At 44.6% G+C, this 15905-nt stretch overlaps 1 protein-coding gene across 1 annotated transcript in view; it reads left to right on the top strand.

The window, feature by feature from the left end:
* slc29a1a (solute carrier family 29 member 1a) overlaps positions 1 to 15905 on the top strand; it is a 98495-nt gene that overhangs the window by 34716 nt on the left and 47874 nt on the right. Inside the window, exons 2-4 of the mRNA XM_084321345.1 lie at positions 10095 to 10181; positions 12769 to 12850; positions 13466 to 13626. Of these exons, the coding sequence (XP_084177471.1) occupies positions 10153 to 10181; positions 12769 to 12850; positions 13466 to 13626 (272 nt within the window). The 5' untranslated portion in view covers positions 10095 to 10152. The remainder of the gene's footprint in view (positions 1 to 10094; positions 10182 to 12768; positions 12851 to 13465; positions 13627 to 15905) is intronic.

The raw sequence follows: 15905 nt of genomic DNA, 5'->3' as shown, positions 1-15905 counted from the left end.
TTGCGTGAATCGGTACTCTGTAGTACTGACGTGATTCGGTCGGTACCCTTAAAAGTACCTGATTCGGTGCCCATCCCTACACCACACTGCCACCTAGTGGAAAGAGGGATGGGGACCGGTAGCCCCTAGGAGGCGGCATGCACACGAGGACAGCTGTAGCGGCTCACTTCTAAAGTTACCATGTCATGCTAGCTTGTCGGAAAGGGGGCTAAATAATGCTCCAAATTTAGGCAAATATTTTGGCATGGCTATTTTCAAAGGGCTCCCCTGACCTCTTACCTCCAAGATATCTTAATAAAAATGGGTTCTATGGGTACCCAAGAGTCTCCTTTATAGACATGACCGCTATATGCTAATCCCATGCAGTTTTGGGCAAAAACCATGCCGTTTTTCTCCATGCAGTATGAAGGTTTTCATTTAGCCTATTCTAAATTTGAATATTTCTTCATATCGGGGTCCCTAAACGCTCTTGGAATTGCATGAATTGGGTGTGACTGCAAAGCTGAGACTCAACGGAAAGCTTGTGGATCCAATGAGCCCAATTGTATTCATGTGTGATGACGTTATTCCCAATAGTAGCCATTTCATTGTAGTGAGAAACTACCTCACTGCATAAAATGAGCTATTTTGACCTCGAGGATAATCGCAGCCTCACAAAACTTTACAACCACAAACTAGAGGGTAGAGACCTAGGGATTAGCGGCTGTATGGCTTGATGCTGAGCCATTTCTGAACCGGCAGTGCTCGCCATCCAATCGCTGAATAATTCAATTCGCACAAACTTCTACGGTCTTCCTCGTTGTCTTTACAGCCCCTCTGTGTGTGTTTATAGCGGCTGTTTACTGGGAAGATTCCCCTTGACCCTTGTTCTCCAGCCTTGTAGACTCATCACACTGCTGTGTGTTCCTGGGGTCAGGTGGTCTGTGTGCTCTGGCAAACCCAATCTGTGGGAACCAAACATAACAAGAGGCTACTCAGTGCTAAATTGACTGCAATTTCCCACTGAATAGGAGTCATTACCGTGACATCTTGTATGTGGGGAGTTTGTGTTCTATCTGATGGGCTGGAATCTATACTCCTATGGTAAATGGCACTTCAGCGTACGTGGACATGCAATCCGTCTTTCGGACTCCTGTCTCTTCTCTTGCCCTCGTTCTCACGCATGCATATGTATACACACACAAGCGTAGAGAGCCTGGGGACACCCAAGTCGTCTGTGGCTTCACTAGGGCTGTTCTTGACTGAAGAATATCTTGATCAACTGATAGTCGAGCACTTTGTCAACTAACGTTAATCTATCAACAAGCAATAATGCAATAACAACATCTTTTTAGAAATCATACTTTACCAGAGAGATGTGCTTATAATTTTTCAGAAAATCGAACACATTCCTGGACGACCGGCCGATTAGGCCTAATCAATAAATTGATTATCAGGGGGGTGGCCCTAGTTCTCGTCGGTTGACTTTCTCCAATAGACTCCCTCTCTGACTGTCCTGTGTGTTATGGTCTGGGCTTCTTCATACAGATAATGGTTTATCCTCTGGGCAAATGGTAGGGAATGAGATGATTAAAAGTAAACTCTTGAGATATGAGCCGGGGTGGGGGGGTGGGGTGATGTGGGCGGGTGGAGGGGAGGGTGATGTGAGCCGGGGTGGAGGGTGGGGTGATGTGAGCCGGGGTGGGGGGTGGGGTGATGTGAGCGGGTGGGTGGAGGGTGGGGTGATGTGAGCGGGTGGGTGGAGGGTGGGGTGATGTGAGCCGGGGTGGAGGGTGATGTGGGGTGGGGTGGAGGGTGGGGTGGGGTGATGTGAGCGGGGTGGAGGGTGTGGTGATGTGAGCGCCTCCTCCCATGAGGTAGGCGTGTTGCACCCACTTATAATAATACACGTTATTTGTATTATAGCACCTTTCATACAAGAATCGCAGCCCAAAGTGCTTCACAGCAGGGATGTAGGCATACAATTAGCATAAAATTGGCATAATTATAACTTTAGAATTTACATTAACCTCTTAAGCCCTGACAATATTTTCTGAGAATTCGCCTAAAGGTACATACCCAAGTAAATGCAAGATTGCTCCACATCTACAAGGTCCATTTGCATGTTCTTGGGACTATCTATGGACCAGTCCTCTGGGAATGTATTCCCAGTGTCCGAAATATTGTGTCCGTTACTATGCTTGAGTAAATTGTAATGAACCAACCAAAGGATAATATACATTTACATTTTTGTTCATCTTTGATGGTGAATAACACCATGCTAACATTGACTTGACCAGACGTGGAAAATTGCCACTGAGCTCATTCAGCACCTGAGATCAAGTGTACTAAAAATCTAAACAAATGAATAAAGGGCAGATGATTTACAGGTTTTTTTGTAGATACAGTACTGAATTCTGCCATCCGGACACATGCAATTTGAAATATGAATATAGAATATCAGGCCTATAAATTACCTTATTATGGCCATGTCATAAATCTATGGATCGGGCCAAATCTCCTCTTTCCATTGGCAGAGTTAAATCTGGATTTAGTGCCACCAGGCGCCCGTTACAGAGCAGCAAAGACTGAATGAAATCTACTGTAAGTAGGGCTGGGCGATGAAACGATAACGATAATTATCGCGATATATTTTAATAATCAATATCGATTGATAAAAAAAAATCAAACTTTTTATTGTGACCTGCAACAGGGCAGCTTTAAAACCAGAGACAGTGGACAGACTTGTCTTTCTTGCCTGCAACTTAAAGTAATGGCTTTGCTTGTCCAAATGACAATACTGACCAAATTGAGATTTATTTGTCTCTTGTCCATTTATTTTGTTTGCTTTCTAATTTAAAATACAGTTTGAAACCGTCTGTACACAGTAGGCTATGTGTGCTAGCAGAACTAGACTCCAGTCATGAGTCACGGTGCACATGTGTGGTGGTTTGTCCACCAAAAAAGCGCCAAAAGATCGAAAATAAACGAGCAGAGCCAGAACTGTTCAACTCCTCTGGAGCCACAGCCAGCAGAGAAGCCGGTTTACTTTTAAACCAGCTGCAGCCTGAGAACTGGAGTGTGAGGGGATGTAACACTAAAGATGGCGGCAACAGCAAAGAATTGCTGCAAAATAAACATAAATCTGTTGTTAAAAAAAAAAAAAAAAAAAAATTATACTTATAACAATTCGATAATTATCTTTCGAGAAATATGATAACATTATCATATCGTTATCGCGATATGATTTTTTTCCTTATCGCCCAGCCCTAGGCTGCCTCCTCGAGTATCGGAGGGGACACGTGATGTAAGGCTTCGTCCACATTGCAGCCGGCCAGTGGGAGGCATGGCCTAACAGCGTTCGAGACAGGGGAGGGTAGAATTGGACAAAAATACGAAATTGGGATGGGAGAAAAATAGAAAATGGGGGAGAAAAAGTAGATAATTTTTTTTGTGTTGAGCCGTATTGTATTGTACCCATTCTGCAATCTGTTAAATAACGTTTACATCCATTTATTCTGCTAGCATTAATGTTACTACGCTGCTAGCCACAATGCTATACTGTTATAATGGCATATCCCAATCACGTTAGCACATAAGCTAACAAAATCAGCAATCTTTTTGTGAGACTAAACTCCGCTCTTGGTAGTCAATTGTGTTGTTAGTTTTGTTTCATCAACAAATGAGGCAGAACACAGTGAATGTATCTGTTTTTGTTTATTGCACTTTATTTCTTGTTGAAAAATAAATGCTATGTAGCTAAATGGCTCATGCGAGGTATAAAGATGGTGGCTTTCTGAGATTTTGAGCAGGATGTGGAGTGACTCGTTCAACCTCTGATTGGTTGAAAATGGCCTTCATGTTTGAACTACATCGCCACCTACTGCTTTGGCATTGTACTACATGTATAGTAGGGGTGGGAATCACCAGTTTCATCATGATACGATATGATATCGATTCTTTGGACAACGATACGATATTTGCCGATATCACAAAGTCTCTCACGATACAATACGATACGATTAGATTCAGGTGCCTGCGATCGATATGAGATGATATCATATGCCCATTTAACACAATCGGTAACATTTAGATCAACAAAAAAAAGGTAATGAAAATATCATTTGACATTTGTATTTTTGAGCTCTTCCAGACATTTAAAGGAAAATCAATCTATTGTTTTTAATACAAATAGACCTCCTGTTCACTGTAAAGTGCCACGTTTTTATATATTGAGCTTTAAACTTTAAGCTACATTTTTTGGAACTCAAAACTCACAACCTCCCTCTCCCAAACCGTTCCTACAACAATTTGTTGATGTTGCATGATCATGTATAGGCCTACATTTATTATGTATTATATTGTTTATGTTTAAATAACATTTAAACATCAAACTCCTCTGACCTCATCTTGTCTTTCCAAAGACGCGCGCACACACACACACACACAGAAAGGGAGAATGCTATGCTGTAACATCTACACACACGGAGCTACTGCTGTTGTTCTTGGGCAGATATGAGACTCGCCACAGGATTTTCAAAATAAGAGTATCGATATGAATCGATCTTATTACATCGCATCGATCCGATTCGATTGTTGATAATTACATCGATGTATCGATCTGGATCGATGTATCGTCCCACCCCTAATGTATAGTAGACGAGACAAACCGACGTCTAACTTAACCCTTAACTTGCCTGCCAATACGCAGCGTTCTGAAAAGCGAAATTAAACTAAATTAAATGGCCCTAGTGTAACCGCAGCCTAAAGATGGCGGCAACGACAAAGAATTGCTGTAAAATAAACGTATATTTGTTGTTTGTTATACTGATAACAATATCGATAATTATCGATATCGTGATATGAAAACATGATCATATCGTGATAACATTTTTGGCCATATCGCCCAGCCCTAACTAAGTAGAGTTACTTTTGTATAATGTCCATAGCTCTGCCAATTTTCACCGGATTGCAACATGTTTCCCCCCCCCCTAGACATTCACAGAAAGGCAAAGAAACGATATACGTTGTATTTTATGGCAATAACGTTGAGGTTTGTTCGACCCGTGAGATATAATCACGAAAATCACGTCTATTCTTTTTCCACGTTACCCGGCTGCCGGTTTGACAGCGGCTTGTGTGAGCTGGGTAGTGTAGTTTTATGAAATGTCGACGTCCATCGAAAGCCCCAGGCCTCATTAAAATCTATAAAAAGGATTGTGATCGATTTTGGTGTTTTTAAAATGTCCAACCCCAAGAGGGGTTTCTGCACAGGTCCCACCCACCTATGTTAAGGGTAACACTGCTACATGACTAAATGTATGCAGACACTTAATGTTCTGCGACTGTTCATGTGAAAGGGAAGGTCTCAATACAGCATACAATACAGTGACATTCTAGATGGTTCTGTTTTTACCACGTTATGGCAACCGTTTGGGGAAGGCTCTTCTTACCTGTTTCTGCGTGACTAGGCCTAACAAAAATAATAGTTGGTTTCAGGTTGGTTGTCAGTTTGGCCATGGGTAGGTAGGGAATTTTTTTTTTTTTTTTTTTATTCTTTCCCACGGCGACTATGGATAGGGAATTTCTTTATTTAATTAACCCTTTCACTGCCACACGACAGAAGGTTAGCCCTTTACTATCACACAACCGACGGCGATGCTCCATCATTAGCATCATTAGCTCCGCGGAGCTAATGATGCTAATGATGGAGCATCGCCGTCGGTTGTGTGATAGTAAAGGGCTAACCTTCTGTATTGTCACAGTGAAAGGGTTAACCGGCTGTCGTGTGGCAGTGAAAGGGTTAAAATGTTCACAACAACATGGATGCATGTACTCTGCCAGCATGTTTAATATCCATAATACTAAATGTTTGACTAAGATTTCTATGAAACTTTATTCTAAAAAAAAAAAAAAAAAAAAAAACGGATTTTTTTTTTTTAATATATAATTTTTTTTAAACTCATAAAATATATTGGGTCGCACCTAAATCGGCAGGGTCGGTCGGCAACCTGAAACCAACCATTATTTTTGTTAGGCCCTATGCCCCATGCGCTAAGTGAGTTCTGTTTGTCAACGTCTGTGTGGAAGAACTAGACCAACCTTTTTTATCATGTCATGAATCTGCACCAGAGACCCCACGATACAATGTTATTGTGTTACTTAAAGGAAAACTCCAACATTTTGGGAAATTAGCTTATTTGCCATCTACCCTGGAGTTGGACAAGAAGATGCATACCTTTTTCTTCTCTCTGCATGCAGTAGGAGTAGGGAGACACGCACCGTTAGCCTAGCTTAGCGTCAGTCACTGGAAGTAGGTTCCTCCATTAGCCTAGTTCCCAACGTCTTCCTACTCCTACTGCATGCACAGAGAAGAAAAAGGTATGTATCTTCTTGTCTAACTCCAGGGTAGATGGCAAATAAGCAAATTTTCCTTTAAGTCACGATACGATAGTATTGTGATTTATTACCTTTTTTTCAACCTCAAATTATGTCAAACTGTCAACATCTTCAATCTGGGCCACGGACCCCCATTTGATTTGATTTATTCTCTGGTCCATATATCTGAGAAGACGTAGCTTTATTGGACATGATTTTAAGTCCAGAATTCCATAACTAGGGTGGGAGATTACAGTCGACCATAGAGTGAAACCTATGATCAGAATAGTCACTCTGTACATTTGATCATTGAGCTAAACATTTAGTGAATGAAATAATAATCAAATTAAACTATTCCCCATTTTTATGGGGACCCCCCCCCCAAGGACATCTGGGGGTTCCTCCATCCCACGTTGAGAACCACTGAACTAGATTGCCCCGTAGAGCCCTGACATCAACCCCATCACCTTTGGGGGGGGGATTGGAATGCCGACCGAATGCGAGCCAGGCCTAATAATCGGCCAACATCATCGCCCCCGACCTCACTAATGCTCTTGTGGCTGAACGGCAGCAAATCCCTGCAGCAATGTTCCCATGTCTAGTGGAACACCTGCCCAGAAGAGTGTAGCAGCAGCAATGTTCCCATGTCTAGTGGAACGTCTGCCCAGAAGAGTGGAGTAGCAGCAATGTTCCCATGTCTAGTGGAACGTCTGCCCAGAAGAGTGTAGTAGCAGCAGCAATGTTCCCATGTCTAGTGGAACGTCTGCCCAGAAGAGTGTAGCAGCAGCAATGTTCCCATGTCTAGTGGAACGTCTGCCCAGAAGAGTGTAGTAGCAGCAATGTTCCCCTGTCTAGTGGAACGTCTGCCCAGAAGAGTGTAGTAGCAGCAATGTTCCCATGTCTAGTGGAATGTCTGCCCAGAAGAGTGTAGTAGCAGCAATGTTCCCATGTCTAGTGGAACGTCTGCCCAGAAGAGTGTAGTAGCAGCAATGTTCCCCTGTCTAGTGGAACACCTGCCCAGAAGAGTGTAGTAGCAGCAATGTTCCCATGTCTAGTGGAACGTCTGCCCAGAAGAGTGTAGTAGCAGCAATGTTCCCATGTCTAGTGGAACGTCTGCCCAGAAGAGTGTAGTAGCAGCAATGTTCCCATGTCTAGTGGAACGTCTGCCCAGAAGAGTGTAGTAGCAGCAATGTTCCCCATGTCTAGTGGAACGCCTGCCCAGAAGAGTGTAGTAGCAGCAATGTTCCCATGTCTAGTGGAACGTCTGCCCAGAAGAGTGTAGTAGCAGCAATGTTCCCCTGTCTAGTGGAACGTCTGCCCAGAAGAGTGTAGTAGCAGCAATGTTCCCATGTCTAGTGGAACGTCTGCCCAGAAGAGTGTAGTAGCAGCAATGTTCCCATGTCTAGTGGAACGTCTGCCCAGAAGAGTGTAGTAGCAGCAATGTTAAATATATTGTTTGTTTGTTTAACCTTTATTTACCAGGGTAGGTTCTCTGAGCACAGATGCTCTCAGCTACACCCTGCTTCACATTCACACAGTTCCATTCATACCTGGGAGCTGCCCAGTACAACCACAGTCTGACACCTGGGAGCTGCCCAGTACAACCACAGTCTGACACCTGGGAGCTGCCCAGTACAACCACAGTCTGACACCATTGGCCACTGAGCAACTCCACTGGAGCAGTTGGGGGTTAAGTGCCTTGCTCAAGGGCACTTCAGCAGCAGATTTTTCCTGCCGGTCCCGGGGATCGAACCGGCGACCTTCCGGTCACAAACCCGCTTCTCTAACCATTAGGCCACCGCTGCCCCCATATATATATATTTGTGTCTATTCATTCAGTTTAAACCAATGGGGTTTTTCTTCACAGTTGCAGATAAAGATTAGGCTACACTAATATAATATTATAGTATATGACTCGTCATAAAAATGTAAACATTTATCATAAATGATGTAGCCTATCTGCATCCGCTTGGCCCTTATTGGATTATTTATGAAACTGATGGCTATAAAATAAATATACAGGTCATGAAAATCCTGTGGAAGTTTGAAAATGTTTTCCAGGCCTGGAAATGTTTTTTTGGAAAGTTATGAAATACCCATAAGCTTTAGGAAAAGTAATAAAAAAAAATATTTATGGTTTTTAAGATTCATCATGGTCATACGGTTACCATTTGTCGATTCGAAAATACATAAATGATATGTAATGTTATGTACAGGTGCAGCTCGATAAATTAGAATATCGTGGAAAAGTTATTTTATTTCAGTAATTCAATTCAAAAAGCGAAACTCTCGTAGATTATAGATTCATTACACACAAAGTGAAATATTTCAAGCCTTTATTTTGATGATTATGTCTTACAGCTCATGAAAGCCCAAAAGTCTGTATCACCAATAAAAAATTTAAAATAGATGTATTTTTCTTTTGTATATAGAAATGTCGGCCTTCTGAAAAGTGTGTTCATGTATGTTCACTCAGTACTTGGTTGGGGCTCCTTTTGCACAAATGACTGCATCAATACAGCTAAATATATAGACTTTTCCACGATATTCAAATTTATTGAGCTGCACCTGTATATGAAAGTTTCAATAAAGCGCAAAACCACTTTCGGCCAGTCATATGTTTCAGTAAAGTAATCAATAAATCATTTATCACTGATCATGCACTTGGACATGTACACACACAGATGGAGGAACAGACACGCATGGACAAACATGCATTGCAGACAGACAATTCCCATCCCTAATGCATGCATACGGACACACACACACGCCTATGGACACATGCACGTATATTGCTATGAATTAGGCAACATACCCACATGCACAACTAGGGATGGGTACCTTTCACATTTGAACCGATACCGGTACCGGTACCTGTGAATCGATACCGGTACCCAACGGTACCTTTTTTCTGTACTTTAGTCTCAAGAAATTTTATTTACCTACCTCAGTCGTGAAAAAAAAATCCAAACTTCAAATAACTACAATTTCGACAGTTTTCGGCTTGTCATTGCTCCGACTGCTTTGTTGTTGAATCAAGTCAAATCCTAGGTAAGCATATATTGTGCGTGTGAACGTTGACATGAAAAGAAAAAAGTAAAAAAAAAAAAAAAAAGTAAAAAAAAAAAGTTAATAAAAAATATTTTATTTTTTTTATTTTTTTTCCGGTTTCTCACTTGATTCGATACTCGGTAGTACTGACGTGTTTCGGTTCGGTACCTCAAAAGTACCGAATTCGGTACCCATCCCTATGCACAACACATGTATAATGGACTGTGATGTCATTGTTATGATGAAAAGCCTTTCCAGGGATGGGAGTAAGAGAACCACCCCTAGTATAAAGCCTATAATACAACGCATGTGTTTCATGATATTGTAGTTAGTTACCCCGTTGTTGTTGTCGTCACAGTGACGCTTTCACAGCACACTTAACCCTTTCACTGCCACACGACAGAATGTTAACCCTTCACTATCACACAACCGACTGTCGCCGTTGGGTAGTGCGGTGGTGAAAGGGTTAACAATGACATGAAGTGAAGTACGCTGCAGAAACCCAGTCATGGAACTTTAGTCTGAAGTCATGTAAAAGTCATGGGATGGTTTTAGAATTGAATGGGGAGAACACGCGTGTGGAAACCTCTCCATACAAAAGGAGAAGTGATCGCTGGACGCACTAAATAATAATAACACATCATCATCGGCAGCCTCAGTGATCGATATGCTGTCTGTGATTTCAGACCTGGTGCCAGCAGATCCTGATTGAAGACGTGCCCCTCTGACTGCGGAGCTGAGACGATGACTGCCATCACTGCACCTCGGGACAAGTGAGCTGTTTTTAATGGGCTGTGATGTGATGTGATCTCCACCGTCCCTCATTACTGCAACTTGTGTTTCTTCAGAATGTTTGCCAACAAAAGAGAAACCGTTCCTCTCTATATGCACGTTTACTCTCGTTCATTCTTGATAGTACCCCCCCCCCCCCCCCCCCTAGTGGACGTTTTAGTGGGACGTTTTAGTAGGAACGTTTTGTGGTCCCTAGTGGACGTTTTAGTGGGACGTTTTGTGGACGTTTTAGTGATATGTTTTGTGGTATCATGGACGTTTTAGTGAGACCTGCTGACCCTGGACATGGTCTCTTTGAAACACTTCCCTCTGGCAGGAGGCTGCGGTCCATCGGGACCAAAACCTCACGCCAGAACGGTTTCTTCCCGTCTGCAGCTGGGCTCTACAACTAGCCTACCCCCACACTCGCACATGTGAATTCTTAAAATTGGTGGCATTCCCCTTTTTTCAAACATTTGTTGTCACTCGATATGAGCAGCTGCAGCCACAGTGTTGTACTTCGCCAGTCCAGAGTTTAGTATTGTTCTATATCATTTATATTACCAGTATATGGGATAAGACCGTAGCAAGAGTGTTAGATTTGTCTATACATGTGTAAGATATTCCTTTATCGATCCCCTTGGGGAAATTTGGGCGTCAAAGCTGCATGGGGGAGGGGAGGTATGGGCAGGGTAGATATATAGGCAATGCAATAACTATAGGCAATTAAAGAAAGATGTGGTATAACTAGGGGTGTAACGATGCATCGATTCTAATGTGTTCGATTCGATGCATCGATTTGAATATGTTGGAATCGATTATAATCGAAATGAATTAAAAAAAAATTATTTATTTTTTGGTCTTGTTTTTATTGACCTTTATTACATGGCGTTTTAACATTCGCCGAAATGCTTGATTGTGGTTGGTCAATAGCCCCCGACAGCGGTGAATTATTTTTCGATAACTACCGGTGATTATTGTTTTTCGCAGCTGGAGTAATCAAGCGGCTTAGCCCCACTGACGCACACTGTTTCAGTGCAATCAGACACACCTGCCGGGCTGCCGGCGATAATAATAATCACTTTATTTGGGCTGACAGAGCCACAGAACAACTGCGTCTGCATTATCTCGTCTTGTCGATTTTGTAAAATGAATTAGGTATATTGTTAGTAAGTTAGCCATGTAATAAGCGGGATAATGTATAGCTATACTCGGTCATCATCGCAAAATAATTGACCTTCACTGACGTTTAAAACACCTCGCCGAGGCGGCTCGGTATTTTAAACTCTGTCGGTCAATTATTTTGCGACAATGACCTCGGAGCTATACATTATCCCTTACATAGTCTATTCATGCTGAGTGAATCAGTTCCCCCAGCCACATTTGTGTATTCAAAATGTTTTGGGGAATTAACTGATAGAAAATGAATAAAAAATGTATCGAATCGTGGTCAAATGAAGAGATTTCATGATGCATTGAATCGTTGCCTGAAGAATCGTAATCGAATCGCTGTGAGGTGGAATCGTTACACCCCCCCCTAGGTATAACATAGTATGACTTTAGTCAGGGGAGGAAACTAACTTTTTGGCTTACCAGCCAACTGGAGAGTATCTGATTTTTTTTACCAGCCAAACAGATTTTTTACCAGACAAAAAAATTCGCTAATTGTGATAATTACTTCTTTGTATGTCAAGCCGCGTCAATGTTGTGTATGCATCTGGGTAGGCACACTGTGCCTTTAAGACAGCACGGTGGTCTTACGACAGTGCTGTGAAGTACCGTCAAGTGTTGTGGTAACGTCAGTTGGGTTGGTGTGCTGTTGTGCACAGTGCACTGGTTGAGCTAGCCCCTTTCGTGACTGCGATGTGCAAGCCAGGGGCTTTTGAGCATGAAATAAAATGTCTAACCTTACGTCGTAGTCCGGTGCTTTTTTGGAAACATTATAGTCATAACAGATACACCTAGCTGGCTGCTTTGAGCACACAGGGCTAACGTTAGCTAGCAAGCAGCTATAGCTAAAACGCTAACTAGAAGCTAACCACTGTATACAGTTCCAGTAGACTAACATTACACCTCTGTGATTTAAATGTGTCCTTAGTAACTTATACTCGAGGGTTGTACTAGGGTTGGATGCAGTTCCCCGTTGGTCAGTCTGTCTGTTTTCCATCTTCTGCTGTGTTTAACGTTATCTGTTTGCGAGTGCTCCTGATGGCTAGCCTAGTACCGCGGGACTTTTATTATTATATGTCCGCGGGTTGGCCAGTACTGCGCAAACGTTTATTAAACATTATATGTCCGCGGGTGGTCTTGTGCAGTGCTCTCGTGGCACTGTCAACTAAAGCGAACACTCAGAAGACGCGCACCGTTTGCCAGTGCAGTGATTGCAGAATGTTTTTTATTTTTTTGTATACTCGCCAGCAGGGGAGGAAACTAACTTTTTGGCTTACCAGCCAACTGGCGGGTATCTGATTTTTTTTACCAGCCAAACGTAAAAAATACTAGCATTTGGCCAGTAAAGTGGCCTAATTTCCTCCCCTGACTTTAGCCGAGGTTATAGCCTTCATGATAACTGTGTGTTTCTCTCTCCAGGTACAACGCAGTGTGGATAGTCTTCTTCATCCTGGGCTTGGGAACCCTCCTGCCATGGAATTTCTTCATGACGGCAACGATGGTAACCCCCCCCCCCCCCCCCCCCTCAGGCAACACGCCTTTTTTAAATGTTTAAAATGTTTAAAAAATTATGACTGTTTATCGCTGAGGAAGAAGCCGTTTGAACAGCAGGATGTTTGTAGCCTCTGGGTTAAAGTCTCCTGAAGGCCAAAAGGTGGAAGTCTGTTAATTTAGAGATGAGAGAGATTGTTTGTTTACGCTTCCTTACCGAACCACCTGGTTCCACTTAGGATGACTGACCTGGCCGAGTGTTTTCATAGTAATGGAATAGCCCCTATAATCCCCCAGCATGCCTTTGGGCAGCGAGGCGTTAACTCCTCAAAAAGTTCATTATTCAGAGGGAATTAACATTGAATGACCCTTTAGAGGCATGGGGGGGGGCGGGGGGGGGGGGGGGGGGGGGCTTATATGGCTGGGTCTCGGGTAGCTTTACATCCTTATATTGTCTCCGGCCTACTTTCTCTTGTATTTTAGGCGGATTTTCAGAAAATAGGGCTCCGGGCTTAAGAGGTTAACGTGCTAGTCGCCTCCTGCCTGACTTGTGAAGACGCTTCATGAGACGGGACGATCAAGTTTAATGTCCCGAATCCATCTCCCCCATCCCCCCTCCCCACAGTACTTCACCAGCAGGCTGAAGGACAATCAGACGGCCAACGGGACAGCGGAGGGAGGGGACACTCGCAACGTGCTGGAGTCCAAGTTCAACAATGTGATGACCCTGTGTGCCATGGTGCCTCTGCTCATCTTCACCTGCCTGAACTCCTTCATCCACCAGAGGTACAGTGTCTTATAGAGATACATGCTTCATCCACCAGAGGTACAGTGTCTTTTAGAGATACATGCTTCATCCACCAGAGGTACAGTGTCTTATAGAGATACATGCTTCATCCACCAGAGGTACAGTGTCTTATAGAGATACATGCTTCATCCACCAGAGGTACAGTGTCTTATAGAGATACATGCTTCATCCACCAGAGGTACAGTGTCTTATAGAGATACATGCTTCATCCACCAGAGGTACAGTGTCTTATAGAGATACATGCTTCATCCACCAGAGGTACAGTGTCTTATAGAGATACATGCTTCATCCACCAGAGGTACAGTGTCTCAGAGAGATACATGCTTCATCCACCAGAGGTACAGTGTCTTATAGAGCTGCATACTGTCACATTGAAACTTGGCGTGCGGGAAGAATGGAGCTTCAGTTATTCACTGATTCATTACTACTGAATCGGGACGACTCTACTCAAATATAACATACCTTTGTCCTCGGTTAACATGTAGCCTAAACCTCCCAGTAACGTCCCCGACAACAGGACCCATCACTGCTCTCTCCAGATGAACCATCCTGTCATCCCCTCCCCTCCTCCCCTCCCCTCCTCCCCTCCCCTCCTCCTCTCCCCACCTCCTCTCCCCACCTCCTCTCCCCACCTCCCCTCCCCTCCTCCTCTCCCCTCCTCCTCTCCCCACCTCCTCTCCCCACCTCCTCTCCCCACCTCCCCTCCCCTCCTCCTCTCCACACCTCCTCTCCCCACCTCCCCTCCCCTCCTCCTCTCCCCTCCTCCTCTCCCCACCTCCTCTCCCCACCTCCCCTCCCCACCTCCTCTCCCCACCTCCCCTCCCCTCCTCCCCTCCCCTCCTCCCCTCCCCTCCTCCTCTCCCCACCTCCTCTCCCCACCTCCTCTCCCCACCTCCCCTCCCCACCTCCTCTCCCCTCCTCCTCTCCACACCTCCTCTCCCCACCTCCTCTCCCCACCTCCTCTCCCCACCTCCCCACCTCTTCTCCCCACCTCCTCTCCCCACCTCTTCTCCCCACCTCCTCTCCCCACCTCCTCTCCCCACCTCCCCACCTCTTCTCCCCACCTCCTCTCCCCACCTCCTCTCCCCACCTCCTCTCCCCACCTCCTCTCCCCACCTCCTCTCCCCACCTCTTCTCCCCACCTCCTCTCCCCACCTCCTCTCCCCACCTCCCCACCTCTTCTCCCCACCTCCTCTCCCCACCTCTTCTCCCCACCTCCCCTCCCCACCTCCTCTCCCCACCTCTTCTCCCCACCTCCTCTCCCCACCTCTTCTCCCCACCTCCCCTCCCCACCTCCTCTCCCCACCTCCTCTCCCCACCTCTTCTCCCCACCTCCTCTCCCCACCTCCTCTCCCCACCTCCTCTCCCCACCTCCTCTCCCCACCTCCCCACCTCCTCTCCCCACCTCCCCACCTCCTCTCCCCTCCTCCTCTCCCCACCTCCTCTCCCCACCTCTTCTCCCCACCTCCCCACCTCTCCTCCGTGCCGAGGTTGCGTGACCCTGTGGACTGTATGTAGCCGAATGCCTCCGCTATGTTTGCTTTAATCAAGAGTTGGATAAAGAGGGAGAGAGATCAGGGGGTTACAGGCTCGACCGCGGGTGACCCCCCCCCTCCCCTCGAACGGACACACCCAGGAATGTTCTTCATCTCCTCTGCTCCCTCCATCTCTACGCTTCTCCTCCTCCTTGATCATCCTCCTCCTCTTCTCAGACCCCCGTGTCATTCCTCCCTCCCATCCGCTCTTCTCCCTTGCCTTCAGGGCTCTCTCTCTCTTTCTCGTTTCTTCTCTACACATCTGCTCTCATCTCCCGTGGGTCCTCTCTCTACCTCTCCTCCTCAGCTTCTCCTCCCACCCTCTACTAAAGATCAACCAGGGCTCTTGTCTATGCTTTTTCGTCTAGATTTTTTTTCTAATTTTTTTTTCCTTTTTAAAGAAACAAAATAACCCAAATCTGATGCACTTATTCCATTTTTTTCTTTTATAATTGGCCAAACAAATGACTGTAGAGCTGTGAATCTTCACTGGCCTCACGATTCGATTACGATTCAGCTGTCCACGATTAGATTCTACGATGCATCTCGATGCAGCTCAATAATATATTACATCCTCAATTTTATAATTTATATTACTGCACATGGCAACTTTTTCATTAATTAATACAAGCAGTCGGATAAATTAACTTTTATTTAGAAAGTTCTTAAATCAGTGTCAAAATAAATGTCTTTACTAGTGTTGCATGATACTAGAAAGGTAT

The sequence above is a fragment of the Notolepis coatsorum genome, assembly GCF_963971535.1.
Source record: "Notolepis coatsorum genome assembly, chromosome: 9".
Classification (NCBI taxonomy): domain Eukaryota; kingdom Metazoa; phylum Chordata; class Actinopteri; order Aulopiformes; family Paralepididae; genus Notolepis; species Notolepis coatsorum.
The sequence above is the reverse complement of the archived record's forward strand: the minus strand, read 5'-3'. Positions and strand labels throughout refer to the sequence as shown.